Here is a 14,073-nt window from a genome sequence, read left to right on the forward strand (position 1 = left end):
CTAAACCACAGAGATTAATGTTATCTGCAGTTAAATCTGCTTTCTTAATATGCCAATTCATTTTATGGCTTTACATAAGATCAGAAAACAGTTTTTCTTCTTTTTTTTTTTTTAGAAACAACTGCAACAAACACTTCGTATTGGAACCAGTGAAATTCATTAACAAAAGGAAGGGAAAGGAGAAAATGATGTAGATCAAAGGTTGGCAAGCTTTTTCTGTAAAGGGCCAAAGGGTAACTAGTTTAGCCTTCCTGGGCCATACAGGCCCTGTCACAACTACTCAACTCTGTTGTCCTAGCACAGGAACAGCCGTAAACAAATGTGAGCCTGGCTGCGTTCCAGTAAAACTTTACCAAAGCAGGTGTTGGGCCTGATCTGGCCCATGGGCCTTCATTTGTCAATCCCTGACCTTAGTGGCCCTCAGGCCTCATGGTGCATCAGAATCACTGGGGAGTGTTTTTAAAATACAAATACGTAGGTACCACACCCCACAGAGGTTCTTTGGTTTTTTTAATGCTCCTCAGGTGACTCTAATCTGCAATCAGGGCTGAGAACCATGGTTTAGGGAATGGCCCTCAGTCTCTCACTCCCCTCAGTTTTCAGGGATTTTCCTAGCTGTCTTCAGTGGCAGTTTTTACCAAGGGCTTCTCAGATGTTAACAGGACACTAATACCGCTTAGTAATTGGGAATTTCAACAGGAATAGTTCAATGAAGGAAAAAAAAATGGAACCTTAGAGGCCTAACGCCACCTGACCTCTACCTCCGTTGGCTTTAATCAGGTAAGCCTCTGACCTTGCCTTGTTCTTATCTCTTCAGCACCAGTGGGAATAACTGTTATCATTGATGGAACTTACCAGGTTGGGTTCTGTTCTCTTCTCTAAGTGAAATGGAAGCATATTGGTGATAATGGAATTCATTCATCTCTTCTCAAATTTTCTAAAAAGTACACTTTATTAAATGTGAGATGCCTACTGGCAACTGAAACATGGACCAGAGGAAAGTCATTGCCTCCCAAGTGGTTGGACTCTCCAAAATTTCACTTATGAATATAATTATTAATTCCAGGAATCCTGGTGTTTTAGTCTTTAAACTAAGAACTGAATTTCCGGGCAAATATGTCTTGGTTGGGGAGACCAGTGTTAAAGTGAAGCGTAAGTCTTCAAATCACTCCATGTCTTTTTTCCAATTCTCCTCAAACGGTGACTCACTTTTCAGCTGTAGTATAGTGTTTCCTTTCTCCTGCTTTGCGGTATCCAAACTTTTGGAAAAAAGAATGAGACACATCTGCCGTACTACCATCTCCCAGACTGACGGCTGTGGTGTCACTCAAAACGGGAAAGGAATCACCTCTTCCTCATAAGTCTTCTTTCTCCTCTTCTGCACAGATGCAGGCTGCCCGCTGACTGTTCATAAAGGGCCGGCAGCCCAAGGTCCAGACAGTGTTGAACACAGTATCAGCCAGAGAATCACAGGCTACTTGAAAAAGATCAAGAGAAATAGAAAGGTTAATATACAAGACTACCCCAAGTAGTCTGAGTAATTTCGAAGAGGCAGCGTATTTCCAAGGATAACATGATACCCAGAGGAAAGTAGAGGCAGTGATCCAAATACAGAATTTAAATGAAAAAATAGATTTAAGAGAAGCTTTTTCAGAGGCGCTTCTATCTAATCTAGTAAAGCAGAACACACTTTGGGATGCCCTCCTTTTACGGGCCTCCAGGTAGATACCATGATTAGCAATCAGAATGCCCCACATCACTGTGCTCACTCCATGGAAAATTTACCTTTTTTTTTTTTTTCCAGAATACTCCCTCAAATAACACTACTATGTTTCCTATAGCTTTCCCTATTCAAGTGTGGGATGAATAACCAGGTTGCTAATATTTCGTGGAGGATTTTTGCATCTGTATTCATCAGGGATATTGGCCTGTAATTTTATTTTCTTGTGGTGTCCTTAATCTGGTTTTGGAATAAGGTAGTGCTGGCCTCTTAAAATGTCTTTGGAAGTGTTCCCTCCTCTTCTACTTTTTTTTTTTTTTTTTTTTTAATGTGGGATCTTCCCGGACCAGGGCTCGAACCCATGTCCCCTGCATTAGCAGGTGGATTCTTAACCACTGCGCCACCAGGGAAGCCCCTCTTCTACTTTTTGAAAGAAGGATTGGTATTAATTCTTCTTTAAATGTTGAAGCCATTTAAATGGCTGATTAATTCTTTTTTGAATGTTGAAGCCACTTTAAAAGTGAAGCCACCTGGTCCTAACTTTTTGTTTGTTGGGAGATTTTTGATTACTGATTCAATCTCCTTACTAGTAACAGTTCTGATAAGATTTTCTATTTCCTCATGATTCATTCTTGGTAGGTTGTATGTTTCTAGGAATTTATCCATTTCTTCTAGGCTGTCTAACTTGGTGTATAATTTTTCATGGTAGTCTTTTATGGTTCTTTGTATTTCTGTGATATTAGTTTTAATGTTTCCTCTTTCATCTCTGATTTTATTTATTTGCATCCTCTTTTTTTTTTTTAACTATTTTAAAAAACAGCTCTCAGTTTAATTGATCTTTTCTATTGTCCTTTTAGTCTCTATTTCATTTATTTCCACTCTGATCTTTCTTATTTCCTTCCTTCTACAAACTTTGGGCTTCATTTGCTTTTCTTTTTCTAGTTCTTTGAGGTATAAAGTTAGGTTGTTGATGTGAGATCCTTCTTTTTTTTGATGTTGACATTTATTGTTATAAACTTCCCTCTTAGGACTGCTTTTATTGCATCTCATAAGCCTTGGTGTGTTATATTCTCTTCTGATTTCTTCTTCGGCATATTGGTTGTTCAGTAGCATGTTGTTTAATCTCCACATTGTTCTCACCACTTCTATTCAATACTGTACTAGAAGTTCTAGCCAGGGCAATTGGCAAGAGAAAGAAATAAAGGCATCTAAATTGAAAAGGAAGACAATATGCAGATGACATTATCTTGTGTACAGAAAAGCCTAAGGAATCTACTAAAAATTTATTGGAACTAATAAATGAGTTCAGTAAGGTTGCAAGATAAAAGATCAGTATACAAAAGTCAATTGTAGTTGTATACATTATCAGCAAATTATCTGAAAATACAATTAAGAAAACAATTCCCTTTTTAATAGCATCAAGGGATTTCCCTGGTGGCACAGTGGTTAAGAATCCGCCTGCCAATGCAGGGGACACAGGCTCAATCCCTGGTCCAGGAAGATCCCACATGCTGTGGAGCAACTAAGCCCTTGTGCCACAACTACTGAGCCTGCATGCTGCAACTATTGGAGCTCGCATGCCTAGAGCCCATGCTCTGCAACAAGAGAAGCCACTGCAATGAGAAGCATGCGCACTGCAATGAAGAGTAGCCCCCACTTGCTGCAACTAGAGAAAGCCTGCATGCAGCAACAAAGACACAACACAGTCTAAAGGCCTAATGTTGCTTTTATAATGCATAATTTTATACATTATTTGTAGATTTCTACATATATATGATTTCCCTCTGAGATTGATGTTAGTTTTAGTTAATGTATAACACACTAAAGTGTAAAGATTTGTAGCTTACTCAATTTCACACAGTACATCATTAGTAAAGTCAGAAAGCTATCCATAAGTCTTCTTATCAAGTGCTATTTCAAATGGAAGAATAAAGTCACAAATATCAGGAAAAAAAAGAAAAAAAAGCATCAAAAAGGATAAAATACTTAGGAACAAACTAAACAAAGGAGTATAAGACCTGTGCTCTGAAAACTATAAAACATTGTTGAAAGAAATTAAAGAAGACCCAAATAAGTGGAAAGACATTCATGTTCATCGATCAGAAAACATAATTTTGTTAAGATGGCAATACTCCTCGGGATTTCCCTGGTGGTCCAGTGCAAAAGAATCCACCTTACAATGCAGGGGACGCGGGTTCGAGCCCTGGTCAGGGAACTAAGATCCCACATGCTGCAGGGCACCTAAGCCCACGCACCACAACTACTGAGCTCGCACACCTCAACTAGAGAGCCTGCATGCTGCAAACTACAGAGCCCACATGCTCTGGAACCCGTGCACCACAACTACAGAGCCCATGTGCCCTGGAGCCTGCGCGCCATAACTAGAGATGAGAAAACCCGCACGCCACAACTAGAGAGAAGCCTGCACACCATGACAAAGAGCCCATGCGCTGCAATGAAAGATCCCGCATGCCTCAACAAAGATCCCGTGTGCTGCAACTAAGACCCAAAGCAGCCAAAAATAAATAAAATAAATAATAAATAAATCTTAAAAAAAAAAAAAAAGATGGCAATACTCCTCAAATGGATTTACAGAGTCAACAAAAGTCCTATCAAAATTCCACCTGCCATTTCTTGAAGAAATTGACAAGCTGAACCTAAAATTCATATGGAAATGCAAGAGATCCAGAATATCTGAAGAAATCTTGAAAAAGAACAAAGTTGAAGGACACTTCCTGATTTCAAAATTTACTACGAAATTATAATAATAGGAACAGTGTGGTACTGGCATAGATCAATGGAATAGAATTGAAAGTCTAGAAATAAACACTGCAATTATGGCAAATTGATTTTTGGCAAGGGTGCAAAGACAATTTATTGTGGGAAAGAATAGTCTCTTTCAACAAATGGTGCAGGAACAAATGGTGGGAAAGAATAGTCTTTTTCAACAAATGGTGTATGTCCACATACAAAAGAATGAAGTTGGACCCCTTTCTTACACAAAAATTAACTAAAATGTATCATAGGTCTAAATATATGAGCTAAAACAAAACTCTTAGAAGAAAACTTAGGAGTAAATCTTTGATCTTGAGTTAGGCTAAGCCTTTTTACATATGACACCAAAAGTACAAGAAAAATTTTTTAAAAGGATAAAATGTACTCAATCAAAATGTAAAACTTTTGGGCTGCAAATTATATCATCAAGAAAGTGAAAAATCAACTCATAAAATGAGAGAAAACATTTGCAAGTCATATATCTGATAAAAGATTTGCATCCAGAATATATACAAGAAGTCTTATGACTCAATAATAAAAAGATAAATAACCCAATTTAAAAGGGGGCAAATGAATAGACATCTCTCCAAAGCAGTTATTTAATGGCCAATAAGCACATAAAAAGATGCTCAACATCATTAGCCATCAGGGAAATGCAAATCAAAACCACAATGAGATATAACTTCACACCCACTATGGTCTGTAATAAGATAGATAATAACAAGTGTTGGCAAGGATGTGGAGAAATTGGAACCATAATACATTGCTGGTGGGAATGTGAAATGGTATAGCTGTTTTGGAAATCAGTTTGTCATAAAATTACCATATAACCCAGAAATTCCCCTCCTAGATATATATCCAAGAGAAATGAAAACATGTCACCACAAAAACTTGTACATAAATGTTCATACCAGAATTATTCATAATAGCCCAAAAGTGGAAACAACCCAAATGTCCATCAATTGATGAATGGATAAAGAAAACATATTATATCCATACAATGGAATGTTATTCAGCAATAAAAAGGAATGAAATACTGATACATGCTACAATATGGATAAACCTTGCCAAGTGAAAGAATCCAGTCACAGAAGACCACATATTTTATGATACCATTTATATGAATTGTCCAGAATAGGCAAATTTATAGAGGTAGAAAGCAGACTAATGGTTGCCTAGAGCTAGCCAGGGGAACGATGTAGTGGGACTGCTAATGGCTCTAGAGTTTCTTTTTGGAGTGATGAAAATGTTCTAAAGTTAATTGTGGGGCTGATTGCATAACTCTGTGAACATATTTTAAAAAGCATTTAAATGGTTGAATTGTATGGTATGTGAGTTATATGTCAATAAAACTGAACAACAACAAAAAAATGAATGATCAGAGTATTTCAAGCAGAGGGAACTGAAGAGGCAGAAAAATTTGCGCCATCAACCCACATAGTTTGGAATAGCAGAAGTCAGGAAAGAAATCAGAAATAAGCAAGATGATGCTGGAGAGGTAGGCTAAGACTGAATCAGAAAGGACTATGAATGTCATGCTAAGGACTTGGATTTAATCCTTAGGAAGAGGAACCTATTGAAGGACTTACACAGAGGGTGGAGGTGATCAGATTCGTCTGGTATGAAAATATACCTGGTTTCTATGGGGTCAATAGATTGGATGGGACCCAGAGATTGCGTTAATCTGTAGTAACCAGGCAAGTGATATATCAAAGAGATATTTAGGAGAAAGAATCAATAGGATGTTGCTTGGAGGGAGTAACTTGACCTGACCCTAGATTAGCAGCAGGCACTTTTTCACCTTTTGTAGGTACAGGTGGATTGATACACCCTTTTACAGGGCCTAATTAATTATTCATATTTTCAAGCCCTCCCACATTCACTTCAGGATGACACTCTAGACATTGATCTATAACAAGATCCAAGATTCTTCCTGCCGCTGACTTTCTCGGTGGCGTGGGGCCAGCTCTTCATAAGCCTGAATTTCAAACTTCACTATCTAAAAATATACAATGCTAATACCTGGATGTAATGTTCGGGCTTCAGAAACTAAAGGATTACAACTTTTCCTAAGGTAAATTAGGAAAAAGAAATTACAGAATCAGTGCTAGAAATTAGGTAGGTAAGCAGTTGTTTGAAAATAATTATCCTCAAAGATATAGAGACCTTTATACAAAAAAGATAGATTTTTAAATTAAAATTATTTCCCTGACGAGAACAAAATAAGAAAAAAAAAAAAAAAGGCTTAAACCCAACCACGTAGTCCTATACAGAATAATTCCTGATATGGAAAATTATTTAACAGTGGAATGGATAACGAAAGCCAGTTGGGCAACTCTTGCTCTGTCCTTAGAGGATGGATTTTTATTTCTCTGGGAAGGCTTTAGTATGGCCCTGTCCATCAGGAGTGGTGCCAGCAGCTCCTGGGCAGGACAGCAAGAACTTAAGTGAAGGATTGCCCAGATTCTTCCTTCCCCCTTGCTTGCATTGGTCACAGAGTTCTATAAAGAAAGATCAGTGAGCTCTGATGGTCTCTTTGAGTAAAAAGGCTCTGGCTACATTTCTGTGTGAAAACAGGAACAAAAGTCCCTGCTCACGGGTAGATGCACTTAAGATTCCTACCTTCTACGTTGGAGACAAAGCCCAGACTCCGCTTAAGGTCAGAGCAGATAGAGTGGAGACACCATCGGAATTTTGCATCACAGCGATACTTGTTGGCACCGCAAGTGTCATAACAGACGTCCAGCTGGTTGCAGCACTTGGTCATTGCTGGAATGCCCAAGTCCATCTGAGGAAAAGTGAAGGAAGAAAAGTGAAGGAAGAAAATGCCACGTTTAGACCAAGGACCTTAGGCAACCTTGCCTACCTTGTTCTCAAATTCCTGTTACAGATTCAGATCAATTCAGAAGCACCGATGACTGGAAAGAATACATCAGGTTGACAGTCACAGGATGCTAAGTTTTGATCATGATCTAGTTATTAGTTTAATAACTTTGAATGGCCCACTTCTTTTTCTTTTAGGGTTTAGTAATTTTCAAATTCACAGGCCACTATAGTGCTAAACATAGAAATCAGAAAGTTAGGCAAGAGGGCATAGCTTCAAGACTTGCAAATTCAACTAAAACCTATGCTATATGAGATTTTGTTTAAACAAAAGATTCCAAGGCTCAGAAGTACGAAAAATTAAGCCTCAGTTCATGAAGAGTTCACCAGTATTTATCAGGGATCCATCCCATGCAGCACTGTTTTAAGTATGTGTATATGTGTTTGTATGTGTTGAGGAGTAGAGTGGGGATAGAACATAGTTCCTGACCACAAGGGGACTATGATCAAACAACAATGTAACACACACACACACACACATTTATAAAGCATCCTATAAACAATTACAAATGTGTCATAAGCTAAGTTCATAGACTGCCACATGTAGAGTTATCAAACAGGAGTTTTTTTGAGAGGATTATTAGAGATGATGGTAGACTTAAGATACAGCAGATAAAGAAAGGAAATAATGAGCAAATCATATGTGAGCAAGTCAATTCGTTTGTTTAGTCTTTCAAGGGTCTTAGCAGGGTGATTTATTAAGGAGAAAGACAAGTTGATAGATGGCCTTGACATCCAAATTAGCAAGTTAGATTTGATAAAGACTCTTGAGGAAGGAAGGGATATGATACAATAAGTGATTAAAGAAGAGTAATCATTCTGTTGTTTGTAAAACAGATGAGAACAGGGTGAGTTTAGACATGGATCTTTTTTTTTTTAACATCTTTATTGGAGTATAATTGCTTTACAAAGTTGTGTTAGTTTCTGCTGTATAACAAAGTGAATCAGCTATACATATACATATATCCCCATATCTCTTCTGTCTTGCGTCTCCCTCCCTCCCTCCCTATCCCATCCCTCTAGGTGGTCACAAAGCACCGAGCTGATCTCCCTGTGCTCTGCGGCTGCTTCCCACTAGCTACTGGTTTTACATTTGGTAATGTATATATGTCCATGCCACTCTCTCACTTTGTCCCAGCTTACCCTTCCCTCTCCCCGTGTCCTCAAGTCCATTCTCTAGTAGGTCTGCATCTTTACTCCTGTCCTGCCCCTAGGTTCTTTTTTTTTTTTTTTAATTCCATATATATGTGTTAGCATACAGTATTTGTTTTTCTCTTTCTAACTTACTTCACTCTGTATGACAGACTCTAGGTCCATCCACCTCACTACAGATAACTCAATTTCGTTTCTTTTTATGGCTGAGTAATATTCCATTGTATATATGTGCCACATCTTCTTTATCCATTCATCTGTCAATGGACACTTAGGTTGCTTCCATAGACATGGATCTTTTGCAGTTCTTCTCATAATATAGACTTGGACTTGGGTGGAAGCTGTGAAAATCTGGTTTCGAGGTATGGGTGGGGATTGATTAACCAGCTATCATAGATCCTTTCCTCTTGGGTCTCCTTAAGTGTTCTCTTGTTTGAACTTTTACTACAAGACCACCTAAAGCAGAATATGGACTTTGGTAGTTTAAAATGCCCTTTTAAGCAAAAACCAAAACAAAGCCTTATTACATTAAGAGATAATCTAACTCATTAGACTAGGCAAAGGCCTGGACTCAGCAATTCTGGGTAAGTTCCCATCATCTGATACCTGAAGCAAACTACTTTGCTTGCACCTCACCCCTAAACCTAGGAATACATCACAACAGAGGTAACAGAATTAGATGAGTATAGTGGCTATCATTCAATTCAACTCAATTGGAAATTCTTGAACTAGTTCTAAATAATATTTGTACCAGTAAACAAAATGACATTACTCCCAAAATAGAGTGCATACCACTTCCTTAGCTACTAAATTGATATCAAGTAAAAGATATTAGCCAAAAATACATTGTTTCTCTAATGTATATTTGGAAGGATTGTCTTTCTTCTGTGTCCATTCACGTATTGATGATTGTGGACCAGGTTAGGCATACAGCTGCGCAGGTTGTGCAGTGAACAAGAGTGTCATATCTAAGGGCTCACCTTCCCACAAGACATCATAGATTTATATATTTATTAAGAAAAATATCCAGCCAGTGGCAGGCATTTCCTTTTCTTACAAAATCAGTATATTAAGCTTAGTTTCTGACAAATGGAAGAAAACCATCTTGAGGAAAGGGAACTTTTTTTCAATTTGCACAAAAATGCCACATGGGTGAGCAGCATTTTAGAAGAATAAACATTATGCTGCTTAGAAAATTACTACAAAAATCTTTTGAACCAGCAGAAAAGTGACGTTTAGCCTGATTAAGACACCAACTAAAGACATAGCTAAACTATGATTTTAGATATGAAATCCTTCTACCTACATTTTACATGAAACCTCTTTTCTAAAGTGAAAAAGGTAAAAGGGCTTCCAAGGGGTCTTAAAAGAAATTAACTATTCCTTGTTTTTAGAGGAAGTCGACAGTTTGAGAAACGGTCAGAGGCAAAATGATAAATGTTTAGCCAGTGGCTGGTTGTGTGTGTGGGCATGTGGATGGGTGGAGGTGTGTTTGCCAGTTTCTATGATGTTAATACTCCAAACATAGTTGGTTGGACGGTACCGTCACCAAGTCAGCCGCTTGCAAAAGTGCTGAGGATACAGCAATCAGCCCTCACTGGTACTGGTCAGTACCAGTTTGCTCCAGTACATCACTGGAAAGTCTCACCAATTTAAATAAGTCAAACTTGTCAGATGTATTTCAAATTAAGTTATGTTTGGTTCACTAAGGCTCAGCTGATATTTGCATTGGTGCTTTCAGAGTTCACTACACAACGGCTTATCTGGGGGATAGCTGCCTCTGAGAAAAGGAAATCAGAAACTTTCCTTGAAAATTATCTCCCTTTCTCTGTATCCAATTTAAAATACTAATCATATTTCTCAATCATATTCCATAAGTGTTGAGTTCCATCAGTGGTAACTCTTGGATTAGTTTTAGTTAAAACCAATCACCTAAGAAAACAATGGTGGTGTACATACACTTTCTGGTACCTTGAGACCCAGGAAATAGGAACTGCAGCCGTTGGGCTCCTGAGGTTTGTATCCAGGTCTGGGCATTGGTGCCTTTCCTAGCAGGGGAAAGAGAGGAAAGAAGCGGGAAGAAATGTTTAGAAGTTAAGCATTTGGGAACATTCATCAAATAAAAATGATCTAAAAAGTATGTTCAGTTTTTCCTTTAAAAGTCACTGCTCCTGGGACTTCCCTGGTGGCGCAGTGAAGAATCTGCCAGCCAATGCAGGGGACACAGGTTCAATCCCTGGTCCGGGAAGATCCCACGTGCTGCGGAGCAACTAAGCCCGTGCGCCACAACTACTGAGCCTGCGCTCTAGAGCCCGCAAATCACAACTACTGAGCCTGCATGCCACAACTACTGAAGCCCACACACCTAGAGCCCGTGCTCTGCAACAAGAGAAGCCACTGCAATGAGAAGCCCGCGCACCGCTACAAAGAGTAGCCCCCACTCACCGCAACTAGAGAAAGCCCGCGCACAGCAGCAAAGACCCAACGCAGCCGAAAATAAAATAAATAAATAAAAAATTTTTTTTAATTAAAAGAAAAAGTCACTGCTCCTCACCAGACTTAAATTAGGTGGTGATGATGATTATGATGATATCATAAAAGAGTAATAACCTTCAGACCAGGTTGGCGTTTTTCTCCTAATATTGAAGAATTTTATGAGCACTTATTTACTAACAATTCTAATGTTTCTTACATGCACAACCTTGAAGATAAGGTCTGTGGCAAAACCAAACTAAAACTCAAGGTTTCTCATTCTTTTATCCACTGTAAGACCACATACTATGCACAAAGACCTGATCATACACTTAAGGGATCAGAATTAAAACAGTACCACAAACTTTTTTAGAATAACGTGAAGGAAATTTTGCAAGATTCCATAAATGCAGACAAAGCATTGTTTACCAAAGGGCAAAGAAAACACCCCAATGAAACATTTTAGGTATCTGTGTCACAGAACTAAGGCGAAACTATCTGAAAAGCTTTGGATTTCTTGGTTTCTCCTACATGGCTTTTGGGTAATTTTATAATCTTGCAAATACATACAGAGAAGCTTTGTCAGTGTGTCAAGGGTAGTCATTATAGATAAAGATAACCTTGACCTGAGATGACCTCAGGACAGTCATCTGCAGTGAGTATTTTTATCCCATTATCCAGACAAGGAATATGGGGCTAAGAGGTTTTGTGACTTGCCTGAGTCATATAGAAAGTGGGGGGAATTGGGATATAAATCCAGATATCCTGTTTGTCTCCAAAGCCCATGTTCTTTCCCCAGTTCCTTTGCCTCATGTAGGAGATGCAAGACATAACAAAAGACGGAGGAAATAAGCTAAGAATTAATCCTCCAAGTGAGACATATGGCATTTCCTCTTTCTTTTCTTTAGTCTTCTCCTGCCAGGTATTTTATTTTCAATTATTTTGTATTATGAAATATGTCAAAACTGAAGTCAGAGAAACAAATACCCATGTACCGACTACACAAACACAATGACTGTTAACTTGCCAAATGTGCTGTAAATATTTCTTCTGTTTAATTAAATAGTGTAAGTACAGTTGAAGCCCCTTTGCACCCCATCTTTCTGTTTTAATTTTTAGGTATGAAGTCTATGCTTTAGAGCCCTCCCTCCTTATTATTCTTAAAAACTGCCTTCATTACTCTTGGACTTTTACTCTTGCATATGAATTTGAGAGTCAAATTAGTCTATATGAAACATGTAGATTATGTCTACAAGAGATGAAATGAGGATTTTTATTTAAAATACATTGAATTTATAGATTAATTTGGAGACAACTGACTTTCTTATAATATTCTGAATTCCCAAACATGGGCCTAATATAGCTTTCCATTTACTTAGGTCTTCCTTTATGTCTTTCAGCAGAGTGTTATAATTTTCTCCATATATATATTTTTTAATTTTTATTTATTTATTTATCTTTGGCTGTGTTGGGCCTTCGTTTCTGTGAGAGGGCTTTCTCTAGTTGCGGTGAGTGGGGGCCACTCTTCATCGCGGTGCGCGGGCCTCTCACTATCGCGGCCTCTCTTGTTGCAGAGCACAGGCTCCAGACGCGCAGGCTCAGCAGTTGTGGCTCACAGGCCCAGTTGCTCCGCGGCATGTGGGATCCTCCCAGACCAGGGCTCGAACCCGTGTCCCCCGCATTGGCAGGCGGACTCTCAACCACTGCACCACCAGGGAAGCCCTCTCCATATATTTATTATACCTCCAAATACTGTATTATTCAGATGCTTAAACAAGACAGGATATCTCATCAAGATCCAGAATTAAGGCTCAGAAGGCTGGAATGATAAATCTGACCTTTTCTGGAACCCAGGCTGCTTCTAGCCTTCAGCTCTACCAGCCCTGGAATTTAGCCCTGACTCTCATGGTCCAAGGTGGAGCTTCAGCCAACACATCCGTATTACAAGCAGCAGGATGGAAGAAGGAGGTGGAAAGGTCAGAGCTCCTCTCTTTAATAAACACACTCCAGAATGTTACACACATCACTTCATCTTACTTCCCTTTGGCCAGACCTTAATCAAATGGCAACACCTAGTTGCAAAGGTGGGCTAGGAAATGAAGTTTTTCTTCAATGGAGGCAGCCATGAGCCCTGCTGGAAGTTGGGAGGAGGGCTTATGAATGTAGACAAGGGGGACAATAAGCAGTCTCTGCCACAGTCTGTTTGGGTATTTGTTGCTGTGGTACAACATGTGTATATGATGGTGTTTCAAGATGGCCCTCAGTGATCCCCATCTCCTGGTATTCATAACCTTGTGTATTGTCCTAGGGTTGGTCTGTGTGATCAACAGAATATGGGAGAAGTGGAGCTGTGTTTCTTCCAAGATTACATTATAAAAGACTACAACTTCTGGGAAGGGTAAGCTGGGATGAAGCGAGAGAGCAGCATTGACATATGTACACTACCAAATGTAAAATAGATAGCTAGTGGGAAGCAGCTGCATAGCACAGGGAGATCAGCTTGGTGCTTTGTGACCACCTAGAGGGGTGGGATAGGGAGGGTGGGAGGGAGACGGAAGAGGGAGGGGATATGGGGATACATGTATATGTATAGCTGATTCACTTTGTTATACAGCAGAAACTAACACACCATTGTAACACAATTATACTCCAATAAAGATGTCAAAAAAAAAAAAAGGCTACAACTTCTGTCATGGAAAGGTCCATTGGTAAAGAACTAAAGCTTCCTGCTAACAGCCACATGAGTTTGGAAGGAGAGCTCCAGCTTCAGTCATATCTTCAGAGACTGTAATATCAACAGGCAGTGTGACTACAACTTCATGAGAAACTCAGAGCCAGAAACACCCAGCAGAACCCCTAGATTCCTGACACTCAGAAACTGTGTGATACAATAAATGTTTGTTATTTTCTGCTTCTAAGTTTGGGGGTCACCTGCTACTCAACAATACTTAACTATTGCAGTTGCCATTATGATTTGCATCTCTTTTTCATTACATTTTTTTCTACAACAGCTTTATTGAGATGTAATTAATATATTATACATTCACCCATTTAATGTGTGTAATTCAGTG

At 39.0% G+C, this 14,073-nt stretch overlaps 1 protein-coding gene across 5 annotated transcripts in view; it reads right to left on the minus strand.

The window, feature by feature from the left end:
- PLA2G12B (phospholipase A2 group XIIB) overlaps positions 1–14,073 on the minus strand; it is a 29,772-nt gene that overhangs the window by 9,258 nt on the left and 6,441 nt on the right. Inside the window, exons 2-4 of one of the 5 annotated variants that reach the window (XR_011074485.1) lie at positions 10,490–10,578; positions 7,118–7,283; positions 856–1,477 (exon numbers count right to left, since the gene is read on the minus strand). Coding sequence is in view for 4 of the 5 variants with exons in the window: in XM_068547787.1 (XP_068403888.1) it covers positions 1,356–1,477; positions 7,118–7,283; positions 10,490–10,578 (377 nt within the window). In the remaining variant the exon portion in view is untranslated. Of the gene's footprint in view, positions 1–70; positions 1,478–7,117; positions 7,284–10,489; positions 10,579–14,073 lie in introns of those variants that run through there. The other 4 variants (XM_068547791.1, XM_068547789.1, XM_068547788.1 and 1 more) reach the window with 4 other exon arrangements.

This window comes from Eschrichtius robustus, chromosome 7, assembly GCF_028021215.1.
Source record: "Eschrichtius robustus isolate mEscRob2 chromosome 7, mEscRob2.pri, whole genome shotgun sequence".
Classification (NCBI taxonomy): domain Eukaryota; kingdom Metazoa; phylum Chordata; class Mammalia; order Artiodactyla; family Eschrichtiidae; genus Eschrichtius; species Eschrichtius robustus.